General features: G+C 50.3%; 1 protein-coding gene across 1 annotated transcript in view; it reads left to right on the forward strand.

Moving 5' to 3' along the window:
- Positions 1 to 24,487, forward strand: part of PPM1H (protein phosphatase, Mg2+/Mn2+ dependent 1H) — a 240,002-nt gene that overhangs the window by 181,933 nt on the left and 33,582 nt on the right. Inside the window, exons 7-8 of the mRNA XM_054718908.1 lie at positions 19,161 to 19,224; positions 22,691 to 22,798. Of these exons, the coding sequence (XP_054574883.1) occupies positions 19,161 to 19,224; positions 22,691 to 22,798 (172 nt within the window). The remainder of the gene's footprint in view (positions 1 to 19,160; positions 19,225 to 22,690; positions 22,799 to 24,487) is intronic.

Genomic DNA, 24,487 nt, shown 5'->3' on the forward strand with positions numbered 1-24,487 from the left:
GGAGAGAGCAAGGAGGTGCCCAGCCAGCTTGCTCCCTATCGATCGTCCACTCACCTCTCTCTGCGTTAATAGTAACTGTAAATTCATCATTCCTGACGTGGCCAAACTACCTCCAAGCCTTCCTTTCGCCTTTAGACCCTTGGAATAGCCACGGCGTCTATCCGTGCCCATTCATACCCCCTCAGCAGAGCGTACGGACGCTCTTCCCCAGCAACCGCTGTTTGGGGTTGTACAGTCCATGTGTGGTGCTGACTGAGCTCCAAGCGTTCCAGAGAAGTGTTAGGATGGCATGTGCTTGGGAAAATCCTGGTTAAAATAGCCAGTGTCCTTTGGGCCAAGGAACCCAGGGAGCATGCGTTTTATATTCAGCAATCCGCTTTGCATCCCTGCTGCATATTGGACATGGAGGAATGGGTAAGAACAGGCACAGCGAGCCAGGCCGCCGGCCGGGTCAGTCCCCGAATAGGTCTTGGACAAATGATGTTGCCTCTTCCTGCCTCAGTTTTCCCACTTACGAATGGGGCTAATGATAATGCCTAATAAGAGGATGTCATGAGTCAGTATGGCCGAGGGCATTGAACAAAGCCTGGCATGAAACAAGTGCTATATGTGTCTAGTAATACAGTTATTAGATACTAGGGGCCCAGTGCACCAATTCACGCACCTTGAAAGGAACTGTGAGCCGCGAGGCTGCGGTGGGCACGGGGTGGGTCTCGGCCCATGCTCCATGCCCTTGCCTGGCCCCTCCTGCCACGGCCCCCGGTCCCCTGTCTGACGGCAGCCCCGCTCCTGCCTGCCGCCGCTCCCACACACTCATGGTGCCAGCCCCACTCGCATCTGCTGACGGCGCAGAGTGATTGGGGCTGGCACCAGCAGCGGGTGCAAGTGGTGGCTGCTGCCCCGGTGGGTCCTCAGGTGCAGGGGGAGGTGGAGAAGCCCTCAGGGGTGATCGGGGCCGTCAGCCGCTGCTGCTTGCACCTGCTGACGGCCCCGAGCGATTGGGACCGGCTGTGGGTGTGGTGGGTGGCTCCAGCGCCCTCTGTGGGTGCGAGTGCCAGGAGGGACCATGGTGCACGGGAGCAAAGAATTTTCAGTAACCACCAGAGGCTCGCCCCATGACAGCGACTGGCGCCCTGGGCGCTTTGGTCAGGCGCCTCTGCTCACCTGCTCCACCATCTTGCCGTGGCCGACGCCCACCATGTTCCGCACTCTGCCACCTGCTGCCAATGCCCACCATGTTCCACGTGCACCCCCTGGTGGTCAGTGCACGTCATAGCGACCGGTTGTTCGGTTGTTCCGCCGTTCGGTCCATTTGCATATTAGGGTTTTATATAGATAGAGATTACAGAGAGTGGAAGAAGGGTCAGCAAGCTCTGAGCTTGCCTCAGGAGATTTAAACCTAATGTGTGTTGAGATGCTTGTTTTTCAAGGTAATGAGACACTGGGAACCAAAAAGAAACGGGGCCTGAGGTAAGGTCAAGGTGTGCTGACCACTTGTGCAGGCCACCCCCTGGCGTGCCCAGGGGGACTTTCATCTATGAGAAGAGACACCATCAACATGATAGGAAGCCGACCCGAGCCAGCCCCTCCTTCCCAGGGTGCCGCTGGGTAGGGTGTTGTTGTTTTTTTCTTTGTTTATTTGAGAAGCTTTTGGGGTCCACACACTGACTTTTTACTTCCTTTCTGAGTCCTCGCTGCGGGACCTTTGACAGTGTCGCTGTAGCCCTCCTGAGCCAGGGGTCTGGGATGCCAAGCCCCCCAAGTCCTCAGGTCAGCGGGGCCTTAGCAGACAGGACTGTGCTGGTGTCACAGAGGGTCAGCAGGAAGTCGGGAGCAATCCAGTTCCTGCCTATAAATCTAGCCTGAAAAATCGCAGGAGCGAGGGAAGCAGATCTGTTGGAATTTGTGACTAAATAACTAAAACAAGGCAGAATCTAGGACTTACTAAAAGGGGTTTAAAGAGACGGCCACGCGGGTGTGCAAGAGTGGGTGGTGGTTTTTAAGAGAGAGGTTGGGATTGGGGCCGACGTCATAGAGAAGCTTGTATTTGAACCGAAGGCCTGAAATACGAGAGGAGGTCACGAGGTTTGAGGGCAAGGGGAGTTGGAGGGGGAGGGGGCATTCCCAGCAGAGGGCACAGCACCAGGAGACGCCCAGAGCCAGGAAAATGAATGACTGTTTGGGGAGTGAGGAAGCTAGAGGAAATATTGGAAATAGCAGGCCTCATGGAGGACTGGGCCCCAGCTGGGCTGCAGCACATCCTAGCGTCCCACCCTCCCCATGTCAGACTTCAACTTTACTACTTCTTGGGGATTCCAGGGGAGGTTCAGAGCCCGGGGGGCGGGGCGGGGGGGGGGGGGGTCAGGGAAGGCTTGGAACAGTCATTACTTGCTAACCAGCACGGAAGCATCTCAGTGGTCTAACTCCCCTTCCGCACTTACACTGCATGACCAGCTGGGTGACAGCCCTGCGCCGGCCCAGCCGTGCGTGCAGAGGGACTGTGGGACGAGGTCAGTCTGTTGGAGGCGGCTGCCGGGGACCTCGGCGTGGCCTGCTGAGCGGGCAGTGAACAGCTCAGTGTCCCGCCCGGAAGGTCTCTGACCTCTGTGAAGTGCGGAAGGGGCACACACCCACACCCCGGGGCAGGACTCGGAGGCTGACAGTGTATTGGAAGGACTTGCGGTTCAATCCTCAGCCTGTTTATAATAAGATCCTGTTTTTGAGGAAATTCCAGAGAAGTGAGCACTTCAGCACTCCCACGGACTTCCAGGTACATGGCAGCTCTGCCCAGGCGTCGGGCTCCTGTGTCCAACCTGCACTCCTCCAGCCTCAAATGGCATTCTCACCAGAGCCTGGGAGAGTTTCCCCTTCCCTGTCCTCCGGGTTTCGGAGTAGGAAAACCCAGCGTTGCTGATTGCAAGTTGAACATCCCACAGCGGTGCTGCCCCCCCATAGCCTGTGGGAGCATCTTCCTCAGAATCAGCTGGGCTGCTGGTCTACGGCCCCTGCTTCGCCCAGGAATCCCCATACGGGAGTCGGAGAACCGCCGTTCCCAACCCCGAAGGACCTCGTCCTGCCGACCATCATGTTCCTCCTGCCTGCGGACAGGCACATCCAAGACTTCTTCAGAGCAGGGCCACGCCTGCTCCCTGCTGAAGACCTGAATGCAGATCTTCCCCAAAGAACTGGAGATGCCTGTGACACATGCACTTCCGTTCCTCATCTTGTTGCTCTGGCAAAGGCCATGAAACTCTGCCCAAGTCTGGGCCCTGGTTCCACCGGGACTAAGTCGGCTCGCCAGCCTCCCAGGGCAGCCCAGCGCCTCTGGGCTGTGTTGCTTAAAGGACAGAATGCAGGGCTGTGGCGCTGAGGGGTTACCAGTCTTGACCGTGCGCCGGGCGTTGTGTTGGACATCGGAGATGTAAAGGCGCTGAGAACTCCCTGCCCTCGTGGTGCTTACGGTCAGGTGTAGGGCAGAGCCAGCCAGGGGTGGTCACAATCTTACACCAAAACTCGTAGAGAAGCGCTCACCCACAGGGAGGCTTTCCCGTGATCCCTGTGTAGCCTGACACGGTGACCTTGGGCAGCCTGAGGCATTCTTCGGGTGGATGTGAGCAGCTGCTCGCCGAACTGACGGGTTGGAGAGCATTGGACGGCTCGGCCCTTTAACAGGCTTGTGACTTTTGCCGCCTGCTTATCCTCCTACTGTTGCTTGGGAGCCTCTTTGCCCGCCTGCGTGGGGCTGAGTCCGGAGGGGGCCATGGACTGGACGGGCAGTGAGGATAAGGCGTGAAAACTTAGGTGCCAGCCGTGGGCCAGAGTCCAGCAGAGCCTCTCACTTCTCCTGCTGATGCTTGTGCCCACCGCCTGGGTGGTCGTGGCCCCAGGCATGGGACAGACACACAGGGCAGGTCCGGAGACCATGCCCCCAGGCATCCAGCTGGCCGGTTTCTCGTTCTCCTGGGCAACGAGACCCTCTCCCATGTTGCTCAGCCCTTCCGGTGGCCTTGGCTCACCCTGTGAACCACTGGGCACTGACGGTGAAGATGTAGTCTGAATTTATTACTAATCAAGCAACCTGAAAGCCAAGCCTCAGGTCAAACCCAATCCTACAGGGACCTTGTGCGCCTACCATATTGTTCAGAGAAGAAAAAGCCCGAGAAGGTGGTTTATTGGAACCTCTGAGGGCCTTCTCAGTGTGAAAACCCGGGGGGGGGGTGGAGGAGACTTTAGTCTGTTTTTTATGACTTACCCCTCGGATGAGGACCAGTGATTTGGCATTGCTGCTGCATAGCAGCCAGTTCAGTGGGTTACCCAGATCCATAGCTCTGCAAGGATGGGCGGAGGGCCGCGGCCGGGAGCACAGGCTTGTATTGGGGAGGAACTGGAAGTGAGCTGGACCTCTAGCTGTCCTAGTTGTGTGACCTCCGTTTTCTTATCTGTGCAATGGGGTTAACGTTAATGACTGTCTTACAAGGGTGTTATAAGAAGCAAATAAGTTTTAAAAGTATACGTGCTTGGAGCAGTGCCTGGAGCAAAGCAAATATACGATGAATGTCGGGTATGTTGGAATTCTGTAGTGTTAGGGGTGAGGGGCCAGCAGGCAGTGGGACATGTGCCGCCTTTGTAGTCCTCCGTCGAGACCGGCAGGGCCTGGGTGCGGAGCCGAGAACTCCCCGTGGTGAAGGTGGGCGCCATCGCCCAGGCCTGTGCTGCTCCCCTGGGGCGTGAGTCGTGTGGGGGTAGGCAGAAGATTCCAGAAGAGTATGGGAATCCTCAGGTGAAACGTCTGTTTTGCAGTTAGGGGGGAAATGGGTATTTCTTGTGTGTGTGTTGAAATAAATGTTAGTTATGCGTATGCTTATGAGAAATGTTCATGCCTTTTTAAGCTAAAACCAGAGTTGAAAAGCGTGGGTGCTTACTTTGAGATACTGGAGCCCCGCCCCCTGTGGTTTTTCCAGTTCAAGGGCACGTGAATGGAAATGGTGAACCCAGCTAGGCCAGGTTAGAGTCCCGTGGGCGTGAGAGAGGCTCCTCCCGGGGGACCCTGCAGGGCTTGGTGCTCCAGGACACAGACATCTCTCGTGGTTACCAGAGGGAGCGGCGCTTCGTGAGGCTGGGCGGCAAGTAAAACCCTCTTTGTGGAGAACAGTCTGCTTGCTCTTTTCTGCCCACCATTCGTGGATACGGGTCAACGTTGGTTACCTTCTGACTTGTATATATTGACGTGGTCTCAGACAGCATAAAGGCCCGTGTGAATGAAGTTCATGTTTGCTTCAGGAGGAATGGTCCCTGAGAAAGCAGAAATAGTTCCAAATTTGTGTGCTCACACAGTAAGGATCTTTAACTCACACCTGTGGGAGATCTAAATGTTACCGATTAAAATAAGAAGCTGTCCTAGCCAAGTGCTAATACACCCACGTGGATACTGAATCAGAAATTATTTCCAAATCTGTAATTTTCCTAAAAGTCATCCCGAATATTTTATCTTGAAACATTATTGATTCTGTTTTATATGCACGATTGATTATATTTTCAGAAGGCTGATTCAAAGCATTCTTCTATGTGAGTCTTTTTCCACTGCTAACCTTGGACCGACGAGTCCAGCAATGACCTTTATTCATGTTATATATTCCCAGCACCTGTGCTAGTGCCTGGCACATAGTAGGTGCTCAGTAAATATTCACAACTGAATCCATAGAACCCATTGGTCTCATCTGGTCCAAGCCTGAGCTCCTGATTTGGAGCTGCATAGTAGGAGCAGATTCTCTTCCTCTCCCCAAGTTTTCAACTGTGGGTAGGGACCCATTAATGGGTTGTGAATTCAATTTAGTGTATGGAGACAAGCATTTTAAATAAATTACTAGTAAGTAGCATAGGGAGAAAAAGGATCACATGGTAAGTGTAAATATTGTGTTTGAGAAGTGTTTGTGTGTACACGGGGTTACCAAGAGTGATACATTTCTTACCGTGGTCAAACACTGTGAACTCTGCTCTAACCCAGTCTGTTGTCCCAGAGAACACGGACCAGTGACTGGAGAGTGAGCTCTGTTGCCTCTTGCTGTCATCCAGAGGCTCTGGGAGGAGGAGGAGTCTTCAGGCCAAAAGAGAGGAATGGTCACGGCTCCCAGAGCTCCAGGCAGCATCTGGTTCAGGCATGCTGGCAGGAGGAAAGGGACAGGGAGGCGTATTCCTTAGGGCTTGTGGGTTGGTCCTACTCATCGGGGGATTTCCTCAAGGGCAACTGCAATGTCAGGGGACAGAACTGGGGTCCCATTTTGGAAAAAGCTTTCCTGGAGAGACAGCTGGAAGGTTTCCCCTTTCGTTTGTTTTTCTCATCACAGCCAGCCAGGCATACACAAGAGGACTACGTTACACCTACCAGCTCTCCCGGTCGTATCACCAAATATTAATTGCACCGTTAGGCCATGCATACATTTGTGCCTGAATCCAGGCTTTTGCACTATATTAGCACAAGCACATCAACTTGTATAATAGCTCAGGGCCCACAGGCTTCAATTAATTTAAAGGCTTCCACGGACCAAAGGGAAAAAACAAAATAGCATTTGTTGGTGGAGACTTGGCCTCACGAGGAAACATATCCAGGAATAAGATCAACAGATTCAACACAATTTCTACCAAGATACCAATGGCATAGTTCAATGAAGTAGAATATCTCAAAAATTGATGTAAACCACAAAAAAACTCCGAGTAGCAACAGCAATCCTGAGAAAGTAGAACAGAATTTTAGGAATCACACTACCTGATATCAAACTATACCACAAGGCTACAGTAATCAAAGCAGCATGATTCTGGCTTAAACACAGACATATAGATCAATGGAACAGAACAGACAGACCAGAAATAAACCCCTGCCTTTATGGTCAATTAATATTCGACAATGAGGCAAGAACATACATTGGGGTAAAAGATAGTCTGTTCAATAAATGGTGTTTGAAAAATTGGACAGATATGGGCCAAAAAAATGAAATTAGAGCACCTTCTTACAACGTACACAAGAATAAACTCAAAATGGATTAAAGATTTTAATGTAAAACTCAAAACCATAAAAATCCTAGAAGAAAACATAGGCAGTAAAATCCATGACATTTCTTGTAGCGATATTTTTTTTCTGATATGTCTCCGTGGGCAAGGGGAACAAAAGAAAAAATAAACAAACAGGACTACCTCAAACTAAAAAGCTTCTGCACAGCAAAGGAAACCATCACCAAAATGAAAAGGGAACCCACTGAATGGAAGGACATATTCACCAATGATGCATCTGATGAGGGGTTAATATCCAAAAATAATAAATAACCTATTATACTAAACACCAAAAAATAAACAGTCCAATTAAAAAATGGGCAAAGGACCTGAGTAGACACTTCTCCAAAGAGGACATACAAATGACCAGTAGACATATGAAAAGATGCTCAGTGTCACTAATCATCAGAGAAATGCAAGTTAAAACCACAGTGAGGTATCACCTCACACCTGTCAGGATGGCTATCAACAAATCAACAAACAAGAGGTGTTGGTGAGGACCCTGAGAAAAGGGAATCCTCATTGCACTGTCATTGATTGGGAATGAAGACTGGTGAACAGCAGTATGGAGTTTCCTCAAAAAATCAATAATGGATGCCCTACCCGTGGTCGGCAAACTGCGGCTCGCGAGCCACATGCGGCTCTTTGGCCCCTTGAGTGTGGCTCTTCCACAACATACCACGGCCTGGGCGAGTCTATTTTGAAGAAGTGGCGTTAGAAGAAGTTTAAGTGTAAAAAATTTGGCTCTCAAAAGAAATTTCAATCGTTGTACTGTTGATATTTGGCTCTGTTGACTAATGAGTTTGCCGACCACTGCTAGCCGGTTTGGTTCATTGGATAGAGCTTCAGCCTGCAGACTGAAGGGTCCCAGGTTCGATTCTGGGCAAGGGCACATGCCCGAGTTGCAGGCTCGATCCCCAGTAGGGGTCGTGCAGGAGACAGCTAATCAATGATTGTCTTTCATCTATGTTTCTATCTCTCTTTCCTCTCTAAAATCAATTAAAAAATATTTTTTAAAAATTAATAATGGAACTGCCTTATGACTCAGCAATTCTACTTCTGGGAATATATATGAAGAAACTTGAAACACTGAAACAAAAGAATATATGTACCCTTATGTTCATTGCAGCATTAATAGCCAAAATTTGGACATAGCCCAAGTGCCCATCCATAGATGAGTGGATAGAAAGGCTGTGGTACATTTACACAATGGGATACTACTTGGCTGTAAAAAAAAAAAAAAGGAAATCTTACCTTTGTGACAGCATGGATGGCCCTGGAGATTATTATGCTAAGTGAAATAAATCAGTCAGAGAAAGACAAATACTATATGATTGTATTGTACTCATGAGGAATCTAATGAACAAAATAAACAGAAAAAATAGAAACAGACTCACAGATACAGAAAACAGACTGGCAGCTGTTAGAGGGGAGGAGGGTTGCGGGGTTGGGTGAAAAAAGACTTAATCGCCAAAAAAAAAAAAGAAAAAAGAAACCTCATAGACACAGACGACACTATGGTGATTACCAGAGGGAAAGGGGTGGGGAAGGTAGAATAAGGTAAAAGGGGGATAAATGGTGACAGAAGGACACTTAACTTTGGATGGTGAACACACAATATCATATACGAATGTTGTATTATTGCATTGTACACTGAAATCTATATAATTTTACTGATGGTGTAGCGCCACTGAGCTACACCATCCGGATGGAGAACCCAATAAATTCCATAAAATTTTTAAAAATTGACGCAAGACAAATGTAAGACATTTCAGGGGATTTCTTAACTGTGAATCTTTGAAACCAGGACGTTAAAAGGGCGGGCGGGGGGGGGGGGGCAGATAGACGTAATAAAAGACCCAGGTCTTCTGGTGCTGCCCTTAAAGAAACACATGTGCATGGATATTCGTGCAGCGCGAGGGAGAGGGCGCCGGCTGCGGGGCCACGTCCAGGAGCAGGAAGCAGCCTCCGCGCGCTGAGCTGTGGTTAGTCTTTGTGTTGGGTTCCTTTGGAACTACAGATGGCCGGCCAGGAAGAGGAAGCATGAGGTGATTGCCAACCCTGTGCTGCTTTTTCCAGGAAGGTCTGGGAGCGGGGTGTGGAGAGAGGCGCGTCGGGAGCGCCTCTGAGGACTCGGTGAATTGCTTAGTTGGGGTCGTGCCAAGCTCTTAAAAGCCACGAGTGGCATTCGGGCTCCGTGTACGTGTCTGTTCCTGACCAGCCAGGCCTGGGTAGTGTTCCATCCCGGCCTCCTGGGATTCGTGCTTCTGCTTAGACTTGGTTGTAGGGAGGCAGAGGTGGGAACCAAAGGCCTCGATGCTTCTCCCGCCGCCCCCATGCAGACCTGCTCAGCCCATATGCAGCGGCCTCTGTCTGCCTGGGACTTGGTTTCTGCTGTGAAGAAAATGAAACTTCCTGTGGCTTTTACCGCCCTCCTAGGGGTTCGGAGCGTCCAGCTGAGGGGAAAATTCTCCTTTCTGACTATTTCAGACCAACCCACAAGCACCCCGTTAGCTCTGGGAATCCCTCGGGGACGCTGGTCTTCACCGGAGAGCGGAGCCGTGGACTTTTCTGGACACGCTGCACAGGTGCTATCCTTCACGCTTTGTGTCCTTAGCGACAGTAGAAAAGTATGAATGGGGTGTCTCGGGCGCTCGGCCGGAAGCGGTTTCCTGTGGGGATGCGCTGCCTTCCTGCTGTGGCCACCAGCTCTCTGCGCTCTGCGCCTGCGGCGGAGGAGAGACTGAGGCCCTAGGACCTTCATAGCCACAACCTACAGTTCAATAGCGTGTCGTGTCCTTCACAGAGACTTTCCCAGACGCCTGCGTTTCATCCTTGCAGCCTTCCACGGAGGATGCAGCCCCAGAGCAGAGTCAGTGAGGTCGAGGCACTGTCCCCAGTTCACCCGGCCAGTTCACGTGAGGACAGACCCTCTCTTTAATGAGCACAGCAGGGCCCGCCAGGAGGGGGAGAGAATCCAGGAAGGAAGCTTCCCCGGGGAGGAAGGGCGTCCCCGGCCAGGGCCAGAGGTTAGCGAGTGGAAGAATGTGACTCGGGGTGCAGGCGCGGACTGACAGCATCAGGCAGTCCCTGAAGGGGGCGGCGCCCTCGCTGCCCCAGAAAGGGTCACGTTCTCCTTGAATGACTTGGAAGCGTTGCTGAGGAAATGAAGACTTAGGGAAAGGAGTGGTGTTTCTGGGGTTTTTTCCTAATTAATGGTCACGACTTGGGAGAGCCGGGAGGCTGTGGGAAGTGATCTGTGTGGATAATGCCAAAGCATGAACGTGCAGCTCCTGGCCTGCGGGTCAGGGAGCAGCCGGAGTGGCTCTGGCTGGGGATGGAGGAATCCAGCAAACACGCATGTTCTTACGTGGGAGGCGTGCCTTCGCATGGAGACTTTAACCGGAGTTAACATGGAGGAAGGAACCGCTGCAACAAAAACCACCGTTCTGGGGTTATCAGGAGAAAGCAGTGGGCAAGGTTACGACTGCTATTTTTTTTTTATAACTTATGACTTTCTAATATATACTAGATGGGGCAAAGGTAGGTTTACAGTTGTGACTATGCGAAACACAGAACTTATTCTTGCATCATTATTAATTACTGCATTATTTTTCATACGAACAACTATAAACCTACTTTTGCCCCACCCTGTGTTGGTGATAACAGGGAACCTAAAAAAATTTTTTAAATATATTTTTATTGATTTCAAAGAGGAAGGGAAAGAGAGAGAGAGAGAGATAAAACATCAGTGATGAGAGAGAAACATTGACTGGCTGCCTCCTTCATGCCCCCCACTGGGGATCAAGTCCGAAACCTGGGCATGCGCTCCTGGTTCATAGGTCGATGCTCAACCACTGAGCTACACCATCCGGGTGGAGAACCCAAAATTTTAATACGAAAGAGAAGTCCACGGTATCACTGGTGGGATTCAGCCCTGAATCTCTGCCACAGGAAAGCTGATGAAGACAAAATGAATGGGGAAGTGAAAATTTACATTATGTCTTTAGAGGGAAGCTTGTGTGCAAAGGAGGAAGGGCCAGCTTTGGTTCATTCATTCATCCATTCAGCCAGTAACTACTCTGCATCCATAATGTGCCGGCACGGTTACAGCAGAGTGCCTGCCGCCAGGAGCTGATGTTCGGTGGGGGTAGGGGGGCAGAATTTAAACAAACGAATTAATGAATGAGGTGGTTTCCGTTTGTGCTGCGTACATGCCAGGAAGGGCTGGAGCAGGAGAAGCAGGAGCTTTTCGGCGAGTGGCCAGAGAAGGCTGTGAGTGATGCCCAGGAGCCGGCCAGGGAGGGCCTGGGGGAGGGGCGGCCCAGGCAGAGGGCAGGCCCAGGCCCGGGGCCCGTTAACTAAACAGCAAGAAAGCTAGTGTTAACCAGCGAGCGCGGCGGGGTGATGCAAGATGTCAGATCAGTGTGCAAAGATCAGATTGTGGGGGGGCTCCCGTCACCGGGTTATACTTTAAGGTGATGGAAAGCTGATGGAGATATTTAAGCTGAGGAGTGATGACTGTGGATTAAGAAGAAAATGGTGGGGGAGACTTGCGTACAGCCCTCTCGGCCAGACTAAGAATATAAGCAAAGGTTTTTCTGATAAAATTTACAAAACTGAGCCAGAGACAAGACGCGGTCATCCTGGAGGAGTCCGGAGGTGGCTCCTCCTCAGAAGGGTGAGGATACCAGGCGGCTGCACGGGGCTCAAGTTCACGTGTTCAGAGAAACACCCCAGGGAGCAGCCGGGCCCAGAGGCCCGAAAGGGACGTGCCTCTGAGCGAGCATCAGCTGTGGCCAGCACACCGAGACTTAGAGGGCGCCACAGGAAACAAGAAGGTGCTTTGCTTTCATTTTGTAAACCTAGAAATAGAGCAAGAAATTAGGGAGGGCAGGATAAAGCCGCTGCCTGGGGGACGGAGTGTTCATTGATTTGCTCACTTAGTTGAATGTTTGTCAGACACCCATTGACATTGGGCACCACGGGTAGCAAAACAGACATCTCTGTCCTCATAGAACTTAAGGGGGCAGGGGATGAACAGGGAGCAGTAGAGAGAATAAACACAGTAAAGAAGCAAAATACTTAAAATGTTAGATGGAGGCAAATGCCGTGGGGAAAAATCCAGCAGAGGAGGGGAACAGGAAATTTGGGGGAGGAGAGTGGTTTTAAAGAAGGCTATTTTTTTACTTGGGTTTTATTTAGAGCCTAATAGGAAAGCCATTGGAGGGTTAGAGGAGGGTAGTGACTTTATCTGACATTTTAAAGTAATTACTCTGGTTGCTCTGAGACTAGAGGTAAAGGACAAAACTGAACAGTTTTCAACACTGTCGCGGCCTTCTCCCTGGTCTGGGCACCGTCCTCTCGTGCCTCGATTATTAGAGGCCCAACGGGCCGTTGCAATGTGTCGGCAGAAGACGGTGCCAGGACTAGGGTGGTAGTGAAGGTGTTGAACACTTTTCCAATTCTGCATCTGGAAGGTAGAGATGACAGTCTTTGATATCATGTTAATAGACCAAATACTCAATTCCTATTGTTCCCTTCTTCCTATAAGATCAAGAAGCAAGGAATGGTAGGCTGCTAGCAAGAGAAGTATTAAAACGAGTTGCCACACGTGGAGGCTGGGTCAGGAGCACGTACCACCAGAAGGTAGCTAGAATGGCTGGGTGAGGAGGGGAACTGGCCGAGAGCCACAGCCAGGGAGTGAGCGGGATGGTTCAGAGAACGCATCTCTGAGGAAAGGGCGTTCTGGGGCAGCCACGTGGCCAGGTGCTGCGGAGCAGTGATGAAGGCCCTCGGGGAAGCAGGTAGGAGTTGCTAAGTTAGGATTCCGGAGGCACTATCAAAACAGATAACGTTCCTGAGAATAACATCAAGGGAAAGAGTGGAAAAGCAATCTGTGAACCGATTGGCGTCATCCGAGCAGGTGGGAGAATATTCCCAAAGGAGGCGGGGAGCATCCGGGCCAGTGGAGTCTCAGTGTGGAGCGTGGGGCTGCAGGAGGAGCCGCAGAGCCCCTGGCTTCAGGGGGAAGGGTCTGAGGAGCGGCAGCCACTGGGGAGGGTATGATCCGGGCACAGCTTGGACTCACTCATTGGCCAAGCTCACTTAGGAATCTCCCCTTTGTGATAGGGTTTCTAGGCTGGATGATCATGGATGTGCTGACTTAGTAAGAAACTTTACGGCTTCTTTTAGTAATTCAGACAAGATGAGGAAACTGTGCGGATAACAGCTAAGTTGCTTTGCAGGCGGCCAGAAAGCTATACCCAGAGTCTATAGACACTGTGTCTATATGAATCAGTGTTTTCAGCCTTTTCAAATCCTAAGTCCCTCCCATTCCTGTTTAAGCATTAATATCTCATTGTCTACTCTGCTGTTGAATCTCTCTTCTGTGCCTTTCCACCAGACAGGCATCGTTTTTCAGATTGCACACACTTTCACCCCCGTGCCTCCTGGAAACGTTGAAGCGCCCTTGCCTGGTTAGCTCGGCCTGGAGGAAGGTCCCTAAGGACCTGGTTCTGCTTAACGTTTCTTTCCAAATCGTGGAGGAAGACAGCAGAGCCACTTAGCAAATTTAACGTGACACAGCGTCGAAGGAGAGCTGGTGTTGTGGATGAGAGGACATGAATTCAGACGTCTCTGGGTGGATTGGAACAATGGACTGAGACCAGCAAGATAAAATCAATGAGGGCAGCAGAGCTTTCCGATCAGAGGGAGATCCCTGTTGCGTAAATACAAACTAGAGGAGCCCGTGACCCTCTCCTGCCTGTTTTCCCGCAGACTGGCGGGCTTTGATTTGGTCGGCGTTTTTGTTTGTGTGCTTGTTTTTACTCATCGTTTCAGTATATGACCCCAAACCACACATACACGGACGCGTGCACACGATGCAAATATAAGCTGCAGTTATTTAAAGAGGAACGAGTCTGTCTCAAAGAAGCAACCCTTGCTTTCTTATGTGGACCACAGCTTAAGTGTTTTCAGTTCTGAGTGCCCTTCTCTGAGGACACAGACAAGCCCCGACGCCCCGGATGGCCCCGACCACAGTGTTTGGTGCTTAGTTAATAAATATTTGAATGGACAGCGACGTGGGTGGTTAGAGATGGTGCCCCAGGTCCCGGGAAGAACAGCTGAAGGAACTGGGAAAGAGGAAACTTGGAGACAGCTCTCATCAAATACTTGCAGAGCTCTCAAGTAGAAGAGAGACTAGAATTATTTCATGTTTTTCCAGAAGACAGACCAAACATACCAACGACTGGCTGTTTGTGTCAATTTAAGAATTGACTGGGGACGTCCTTCAGTGGAGTGGGCATTAGGCGTTATTAAGGTCCTCGGACAATGACTGATGGCAGAGGCCAGGGACCGATCTGAGCTGTGCTGAAGGGAGAATTCCTGCATCTGGGGTACTTAGTGGTCTTTCTGTCTCTCCCAGGGCTTTGCCTTTTGGTGGGTCCAACACAACTGGTGCCTTGTCTTTTCAGCTTTGCAGAATCCACATGGCAAGGGAAACGATTGCTTAAAAAACAATGTTTAGTGCAATCTTCTGAGGATACTGCCCTGTGTTAGAGAAAGCCCTTTAATTTGGCCCTTTATAAGCCTTGAATTTTTTTTTCTCATCTCATCTTTTTGTCAGTTGGCCTCATAAATATTCATAGAGGAATTGACCCAAAATAAGAGTTATTCTAAAAGTCTTTCTAAGCCTTTCAGCTACGCTTCAAGTAATTATTTGAATATGATCTCTGCCCAGTTATACTATTGTAAAACTAGTGAGTAATCCGTTTTGGGAGTTATTTTTAAAAATTTAATCAGGATTTCAGAAATCGTAGGATCTGATGTGAAAGACGAGTCATTTTTCATTCATCTCCGGTCACGAGTGCCTCCATGTCCTGGAGCTCTCAGGCTTCAAGCCTCTGTCCTGATCCTCGCGCCTCCCCCGGTTGAGAAGGATGGAAGCCACGGCCGAGCTGGACGCGTAGATTCAGGCCACGGCCCAGACGTGGACCGTAGGGAAGTATGAACAGCAGGCAGGCCTTTCCGGTGGGCAGAAAGTGGGGTGGCCCTTACGCTGCGAGAACAGAGCTGAGGAGCCTGCTGTCTGTGGGAGAGGCTCCCCTGGACTCTGACCACAGCCCCGCCTTTTCTGTTTTCCCTTGTAGACTGTGTAGTGCAGCAGCTGCTAGTTTTGTCCACACGTGGTCACCTTTTGTTCTTTTACCTCACACGGAAAATTCTCTTCCTCTTTTGCCAAAAGTCCCCCTCCACCCAATGCCTGCTGTTCCCCCACTGAGAAGTGGATAACAATGGTCTCCTGAGTCTCTCCAGCTAGAATAAGAAATCCCCAGAGCTGAGCCCTGACATCACATCTCTTTGGTGTGTTTTCTGGGAAAGTCTAGTTTAGCCCGAAGGTCACTAACATGTGTGTGATCTGGGGAGAGGAGCTCAACATCTCTGAGCCTCAGCCCCTTGTGTATAAGGTCTTGGAGTAGTTTCATTTTTTTTTTAATAATTATTGTTGAAAATATTACCTATGTCCCTTTTTCCCCCATTGACCCCCTCCAGCCTGCCCCTGTCCCCCCTACCCCGCCCCAGGCCTTCAGCACCCCATTGTCTGTGTCCATGGGTTATGTATTCAAGGTCTTCGGTTGATTACCTCCCACTACCCACCCATCCCGCCTTCCCTCTGAGATTCTGCAATCTGTTCCATGCTTCCATGTCTCTGGGTCCACTCCATTCATCAGTTTATTTAGTTACTTAGATTCCACATGAGTGCGATCAGGTGATACTTGTTTTTCTCTTATACAGAGTTTCCTCAAAAAATTAAATGTGGATCTGCCATTTGACCCAGGGATCCCACTTCTAGGAATATATCCTAAGAAATCTGAAGCACCAATCAGAAAGAATGTATGCACCCTATGTTCATAGCAGCACAATAACAATAGCGAAGATCTGAAAACTGCCCAAGTGCCCATCAGTAGATGAGTGGATAAAAAAGCTGTGGTACATTTATACCATAGAATACTTGCAGCTGTGGGGAAAAAAAAGGGGGGGGGATCTCTTACCCTTTGAGGCAGCATGGAGGACCTGGAGAATATCATGCTAAGTGAAACAAGTCAGTCTTTGGCGGTTTTAGGCTCTGTAAGCAAGCACCAAGCTCAGTGCTTGGCGTGTAGAGGTGTTCAGTAACTCATAGCTGCTGTCATTGTTAGTTGGCATTAATTTACACAGACTCTTCAATCAGGTTACCAGTTTTAACTCTCGAGCCTTTTATTCTTTATTTTTCAAGACCTTAAGTATGGAGGGAAGTCCAGCTGCCTTCATGATGAGCTGTGCTTAGGACCCCGAAAGATTGACGGGGAGGGTATTATACTTTCTCTTTTTATCTAGTTACTCACCTTGGTCATCTGTGGGGAGGGCTCACATTTGATTGAAAACCAACAATGGCAGAAACAGAATAACCCTTCCTTATCCAGAGTTCTCTCCTATTTTTAGTGGGATTGTTTTGTTCTTGAAGATGAAGAAACAGAAGCTAAAATACAATATTAGAACTTACAATTGTCTTGATCCTGTGGGTGAATTCCAGGATCAGTGTCTGTCTTTCAGAGCTATGGTGAACGCAGACCTCATGCTCCTGGAATTCTGGGCCCTGGAGAATTCGACTCCCTGGGCTTGTGGTGGAGTCAGTGAACCATTTTCTTGCTGCCTTTCCACACCTGTGAAGAGTGCTCTTCGCCTTCTTTCCGGAGCACTAAGTAATTTCCAGTCATTGAGTCTCAACTGCTGCCTTCTGCCTCCCATTGAATTTCAGGCTCCTGGGCCTGGACCCTGGCCCAGCCCCTCTCCCGGTACTGTCCCCACCCGTCTGAGCCTGCCTTCTCACTCTCCGCACCTCTTCCTCCATGTCCCCAAGTCCAGCTTAGGCTCATTTCAGAGCCTTTCTTAGGCCATTTCCCCCGTCTCCCCTGAGTCATAGAGTCTGTCATCTTGTGGGCCAGCTGCATTTCAATGTTCTCTAATGACCCTTGGTCTGCTGCAGTAACTCTCACCTTGGCTGCTCACTGGACTCGTCCGGGAAGCCTGGAGAAGATCCCGGTGCCTGGTTCCCATCCCCAGAGGTTCAGACTTCATTGCTCTGCGGTGGGACCTGGGCAAAGGGATGCTTTAAAGCCCTCCCAGGTGACTGAACATGCAGCCAAGGCTGTGAGCCACTGGTCTACAGACCCATTCAACCCCAAGCTGAGTCTGTGTTCTAATAATAGCTGCTTGTTCCCCAGTGACTTGTATACTACAGTGTTTTAAATAGTTCATGTGAGTATAAAAACATTTAAGGAGCTATTTCCCCTTTGGGGAAATTGGATAGATTTAGGGGCGGGAGGTTCTGATTTTGACAGTCCAATTCTAGAGCACCTCCGGGCTGGCCTGACAGCAGCCCCAGCCCGTGCCGGGTCTCAGCTGTGCCAGGCACTGTGCTGAATGCACCCTAAGCTCGTCGCATTCATTGGCCCATTGGAATCCTCACGAGCCCGTTTTTGAGCCCGTTTTCGCCCTGTGATCATGAGGATCCTGAGGTCCAGAGAGGCTCACCTACCCGCCCAGGGCTGTACAGAGAGCAGTGCTGAACCTGAGCCCACCCTGCCCCCTGGGGAGGAGCAAGTTCACTAAGTAACTTCCTGGGAAATAAGGATGTACCTGCTTCAGCTTTGGGGTTGCACTCTTTAAATTGGGTTACATTCTTTTGTATATTGAGAGATTCACTCCCAACTTGCCGCGATATATCAGGACTGGGAGGCCATTTTGCAATTTAGTTCTTTTCATGCCCTCAGGAGACGTTACTTTATTTTATTTTTTATTTTTAAATATATTTTTATTGATTTCAGAGAGGAAGGGAGAGGGAGAGACACATAGAAACATCAATGATGAGAATCATTGATCGGCTGCCTCCTGCACACTCCTCATGGGATACCGAGCCCGCAACCCAGGCATGTGCCCTGGACCGGAATTGAACCCACGACTCGTTAGTCCGTAGGCCGTCACTCTATCCACTGAGACAAACTGGCTAGGGCAGGAGACGTTATTTTAGAAAAACATCTTGCTTCTAGAACCTAACCTAGTAGAACCCACCCCAACCTCTACTTTGTCTTCCTAATATTTCTTTGAGGTGGTGATTAGACAGTGTCATCCCAATTTTGAAGAGAGGGAAACTGGTGTGCCAAGTACTAATTATGTCCTAAATATTAGTAATAGCTCACTAATTGGGTGCTTACTAAGTGCCAGGCTCTGACCTCAGCTGTTTACATCCTGCGTGATTATCCTCGTTTTCTAGGTGAGGAAACCGAGACCAGCACAGGTGAAGGGACCTGCTCAGGGTGCAGGTGGTAATCGGGTGCCGTGTCTGTTGGCTTGTGTTTAAAATTCCTTATGAGCAAAATTGCAAGACACGGGCTTCATTTGCTCCCCAGCCCTGGCCTGTGCCGTGTGTGCGTGGCATCTGGACAACCATGTCTGAAACCATTGAGGCATAAACCGGATTTTCTTTCGTGTGTCGAATGGCCATTTAATAGCTATTGTGAAACAGAATTTTCTGCCAGCCTTGAATATCACACTGAGGTCAAGCAGGCTCTAAATATTCCTCTCCAGCCATCCCCACACCAGGCTGCTTTGGCGTAAACAACCCCCAAGGTGAGAACTGGCTCTCGGCGCATATTCACTCTCCGTCCACGTCAGAGCTCCGCTGTTTCTCACAGTTTCACACTTTTAATGACAAGGCCCTGTCACTGGTGCTGGGCACTTCATTATCCCATGGCAGTACGTGCTCAGGACAGGGGCCCCCTCCCCTTCTTGCTCATTATGAACGGGCCAACTTATTCTTTCCCTCTTCAAGCATATAAACCTTATTTTCTGGTTCATTAAAATATGTACACACACACACACACACACACACACACAACACACACACACACACACACTTCTGTAGGGAGGATAGCTCTTTAGAAAGAAAGAGATTGGCCGTGTGCTGAGCGGATGGAGTCTCGGGGAAAAGAAAGCACCGAGCAGCCCGTGTCAGGGGAGCGGGTCACTAATTGAGTGCAAACCTGTTAAAGAATGTTGTTTATCCCCTACAGGGCATACAAAACCATTGAGGATGATGACTTGAAGTTTCCCCTAATATACGGAGAAGGCAAGAAGGTAGGCGTCCACCTCCCCCCTGACGGAGAACAAGGCCGTCTCTGCAGAGCCGGGCAGCCTGTGCGTTCCACTCTGCAGCGCCTGGTCCTACGGCCCTGACAGCGGAGAGCGTCACCTCCCGTGTCCTCCAGGCCTCCTGTCCTGAGGGTCCCAGGAGTGGCAGGCTTGGGAGGGGTGCGGCGAGCTCAGCGGGGGGGAGAGTCAGTTTTGTGAAAATAGCAGTCCCCTTTACTGTGTGTAACATGACCACTTGCACATACATCAGCGCATTGTGCGTCTGACAAGCCACAGGCCGGCAGAGCTGGCGGACGAGGCAGCTGAGACTCTAGGTTAGAACCTCTCAGGCACAGCCACGCAGCTGCAAGGGGTGGTCCCCGCTGCGGAGCCGGGCCCTCCGCCTCCTCCTCGTGCTCACACCCACCTGCAAGTCTGCTTCTCCACGTGGCCTGTGGAAGGGGACCCGGAGCCTTACTGTGACGAAGCTGTGGGACCACAGGGACCCGAGCGCGTGCCGGGACAGCACAGAGCATTCCCCACCAGCACCCAGGCCCCGTCGGCACCGCACGCTGAGCAGCAGGCACTGCTGACGCGGAGGAAGCTGTTGTCTCGGGGGGTCTGTGCGCAGAGCCTGGGGGAGGCTGCCATCCTGGAGCCGTCCTGGGGGAGGCTGCCGTCCTGGAGATGAGGAGGCTCTGAAGCCAGTTCCCAATCAGAACAAACACCTTCTGAGTCACTGCATTCTTCCTGCAAACAGAGCCGTTCCAGCCAGGTGCTGAGAGTTCCAGTGAGAAGTGAAGAATGTGGCCACATTCAGAAGAATGTTCAACGGGCATTTTCCCAGCATTTGATAGTTTTTAGCAGGAGGAACTGACTCATAAGAAAACTGGAGGATGCCTTCCTGAGCAGAACTTGAGTGTGTGTGTGTGTGTGTGTGTGTGTGTGTGTGTGTGTGTATCTATGAGAGAGGAGAGAGAATGAGTTAGTTAGATTTGAGAGCTCGGTGGAGCCCAGCGGTGATTTCATGGGAAGGCATTTTATGGAGAGAAGTGAAACATGACTATCTGATCCATGTAGCGACCACTTTTCAAATGAACGTGTCCCTTTCCTGGAGCTGGGACACCCACCTCACTGTCCATGGTTGAGGATCGTGACAAGGAAGGGCTCCGTTCCCGAGAGAAGTACTTGAGCCTCTCAGCACCGTGGGTACCATTAATGCGATCACTCAGCCCGGTGCCCCAGCGGCGCCTGGAGTTCTCCGTGGGCTGAGATTCTCAGTGTCTCCTGCGGCGCCAGTGAGACCAGGGGGCTCAGGGCCACGTCCTCCGAGGGCCGTACCCCCAGTCCCTTGTCCAGCCTGGCACCTGACACAGGGCAGGCCTTCTACAACTGCATGAGGATTAAGTCAGCCACTCGGTTATGTTCAGTATACTGTCCTCCGCATAACGAAAATGGACGGAGGTGTTCTTTGAAGATAATCAACAGTAAGATTTAAAGGAGCAAGGTTTTCCCAGTCAAGAAAAAGTTCCATTTACCAGCACGTCGCACTCCTCCGGCGTGTCAGGGAATTGGGGCTCGGCAGCCTGTGATGTGCAGCTGGCCGGTGCTGTCGCGGGAGCTGTGACCTATTTAAAGGCCGCATGGCTCCGTCTTCCCCGCACCCCAGCAGCACGGCCGCTGCGGGGGGTCGCACGGTTTCCCGAGGCAGCTTCACCTGCAGCGGGGCCGTGCCGCCCCGGCCTTTAGGCGCTTCCCTCTGCACACACCTGCCCCGGAGTTTCTGAATACTTTCGCAGCTGTCACTTTTCATTTTATTTCTGCCAGTGCTTTCAGCCTGGCGTGGGTGACACTATATACTCTGTAAACTAATTCAGTAACTATCAGAAACATCACTGTGTTTGGACCAACACGCCCACCTGTGCTTTCTGCAGCCAGGGGAGGTGCCACTGCAGGGAGAAGAACACTTACCGGCTGGGAGGGGGCTGGCCCACTCCCCCGCTTGGCAGAGCAGAGGGTTTCTGCAGAGACGTGGCTCCCCGTCCTGGAGCAAAGATGAGGAGGCTCTGAAGCCAGTTCCCACTCAGGACATGCACCGGAGTCACTGCATTCTTCCTGCAAACAGAGACATTGCAGCCAGGTGCTGAGGCCAGAGGTCCCAGCTTCACATCCGGGTCTGCATTTTACCCCCTTTGATTCCTGCCTTTTAAAAGCATGTCATCCTTTCATTTCCACGTTTAATGTAAACTTGCCCACCTTCTGATCTAAAATCACCTCCAAACTCCACAGCCTTTTGGGGAAACTGGGGGGAAGGTGATGGTGATGTGTGAGATTGTAAAATTCATGAGTTATTCTTATTACCCGAGCAATGAAGTGAGGATTCAAGCTCGGGGCTTTGAACCATGACAGTACACCAGATAACATCATTGATGACCCAAGTGTTAGGGCATTGAGCTTCCTTCCACCCAGAATGAGCTTCATCCCTCTGTGTTTACCCGTCTGGATGCTGCCTGTCCTTCTGCGTAGAAATTTAGTGCCACCTCCATGGAACCTTCTGAGCAGAAGTTTTACTCCTCTGAACTCACACCACCCATTTGCTTATATGTCTTTCATATTGGCCATATTTTATATATCATTAGACATGTACCTCTTCTCTCCCTTACCGGGTTCCTTTATTGTAGGGACGAGTCCATAGACATTTGTCCCCCACAGCATGGTGTCTGCACTTAGCAGGTGCCCACTAAATGTTTGGGTAGATCAAACCTGTGGCATCCTGGGAGGTATGAAGGCTGAGTGCGTAGGCATTAAGAGTAATAATAGTCTTGCTTCCTTAAAGTGTTCGGAAAACCAGAAGCGCACAGGTGGTGGGGTCTCAGCCTGGAGGCCTCTGTGTGGAGGTTCCCTCTTGTTGATCCACCCAGAGGGAATTTGTGGAGAAAGGGAAGGTTGCACATTGCTAGTGGTTTATTTTCTCCAGCTGTAAAGTGTAAAATATGAGCTTTGGGAGGATAGGAGCTGCCACTGACTTCTTTGCATCTTTTACTAGTGCCTATTACGGTGCCAGAGATATAGCTGGTGTTCTGCAAGTACTTGTGGAGTTGGGTGTATGACAGACAGATGGACAGACAGATGGATGGATGCTGTTGGATTTGGTTGGGACTGAAATTAGTAGCTGTAGACATCACACATGTATTGGATTTGGTTTATTGGACACCCTTCCCTCCAGTCTCTACAAAAGAAAGCTGGAAAGAGACAACAGCCACCCATCAAACTTAAGATAACTGGTGGAAAAGCCACTCGCCAAGGATATAAGTGATCTTGGTGAGCGAGCCCCTCCTTGGAAACCGCTACCCACATTGGTTAGTAGCAAGAGGCAAGAGGAATTGGGAAAGTATTGCTTCTCTCTGGGCCCGTGGCGGCTGCACTGCTCGTACGTGGGAGTGTTTCTCATGACCCTCTGCTTTCCTCCCAGGCCCGAGTGATGGCAACTATCGGAGTGACCAGGGGGCTGGGGGACCATGACCTGAAGGTGCATGACTCCAACATCTACATAAAGCCGTTCCTGTCTTCAGCCCCAGAGGTACTGCTTGAGGTTTTTGTTTCTATTTTGTACAATAAAGTATTTTCTTACTTTGCTCCTCCTGTGACTCTCACCCCATATCCGACTGCCGTCGGCTTGTCTGGCATGTACCTCTGCACTCGCTCTCATGTCTGTTTCTCCTTCCCACCCCATTCTCACATTGACTGTCCTCTTTCACACCCTCGTGGCCTCTGTCCTGGTAGCTGCATAGCCTCCTAGCGGCATCCCCGCCTCCTCAGTCCATCCCACAGATGACTATTAAGTAGATTTTCCCAAGCAGCTACTGTGACCTTGTTTGCGTAGAAGCTTTAAGCAGCACATGACCTGGAGAATAAAGCCCAGACTCCTTTTTTTTTGGCATTCAAGGCTTGTTATAAATTGGTCTAACTTTTTAATCTGATTTGTTCCCCTACTGCAGCCTGAAGAAATTTACTATTTCCTACACATGGCTTTCAGTTTCCCATATGTACTTAACCTATTCCTTCTACCTAGAATGCCCTTCCTACCCATCTCCATACACCCAAATTCTTTTTTTCTCTAGAATTTAACTTAAATGCTCCTCCTGTGGAGACTTCTGTGACCCACCCCCACCCCCCTCAATCAGCAGTAATGTCTTCCCCCTACTCCAGATGTATGGAGAGCAGCTGCCTCTTACAGCGTGTGCACTTTCTGCCTTATAGCATAGTTGGTGATGTATATTTTTCTCTCCTCTTAGATTTTTGTTGTTGTTGTTGTTAATCCTCACCCAAGGACATTTTTCCCATTGCTTTTTAGAGAGAGTGGAAGGGAGAGGGTGAGACAGAGACAGAAAGAAACATCAATGTGAGAGACACATCAACTGGTTGCCTCCTGCACACACCCCGACCAGGGCCGGGGAACCTGCAACCAAGGTACGTGCCCTTGACCGGAATCGAACCAGGACCCTTCAGTCCGCAGGCCGATGCTCTTTCCACTGAGCCAAACTGGCTAGAGCTCTCCTCTTAGATTTTTAATTACCTGGAGAGCTGGTATCATTCAGTTGACATATGGAGAAGCTAATTGAAAAACAAGTCATAAATTTGGGTTAAAAAAATCATTTGTGCCGAAACTGGTTTGGCTCAGTGGATAGAGCATCGGCCTGCGGACTCAAGGGTCCCAGGTTCGATTCCGGTCAAGGGCATGTACCTTGGTTGCGGGCACATCCCCAGTCGGGGGTGTGCAAGAGGCAGCTGATCGATGTTTCTCTCTCATCGATGTTTCTAACTCTCTATCCCTCTCTCTTCCTCTCTGTAAAAAATCAATAAAATATATTTTTTTTTTAAAATCATTTGTCATACAATACAGGAAATAATATCAAGTTCTATTTCAGAGTACATAATTTCAAAAAGATGTTGCTTCTACGTTATAGAAAACCCTAATGGTAGTTTAGAGATATATTTTTCTCACATAACAAGGATTCTGTTCTTCGGGGGCTGCCGGTGGTATAGCATCTCCAATGTGCCAGGGCTGGAATATCTCTTGTCTGACTTTCACTTCGCAGTTGCAAGATGGTGGCAGCAGCTCCAAGCATGACATTTTCACGCAACACAGGAGGGACGCTACTATCTGTCCCGACAGACACTCACTTGCAAATCTTTGGCCAGAACTATCTCACATGACCTCCCCTCGCTACAGGGAGGCCGGGAGGGAGAGAGCTTTAACTTTTCGGAT

This window comes from Eptesicus fuscus, chromosome 7, assembly GCF_027574615.1.
Source record: "Eptesicus fuscus isolate TK198812 chromosome 7, DD_ASM_mEF_20220401, whole genome shotgun sequence".
In the NCBI taxonomy this organism is placed as follows: domain Eukaryota; kingdom Metazoa; phylum Chordata; class Mammalia; order Chiroptera; family Vespertilionidae; genus Eptesicus; species Eptesicus fuscus.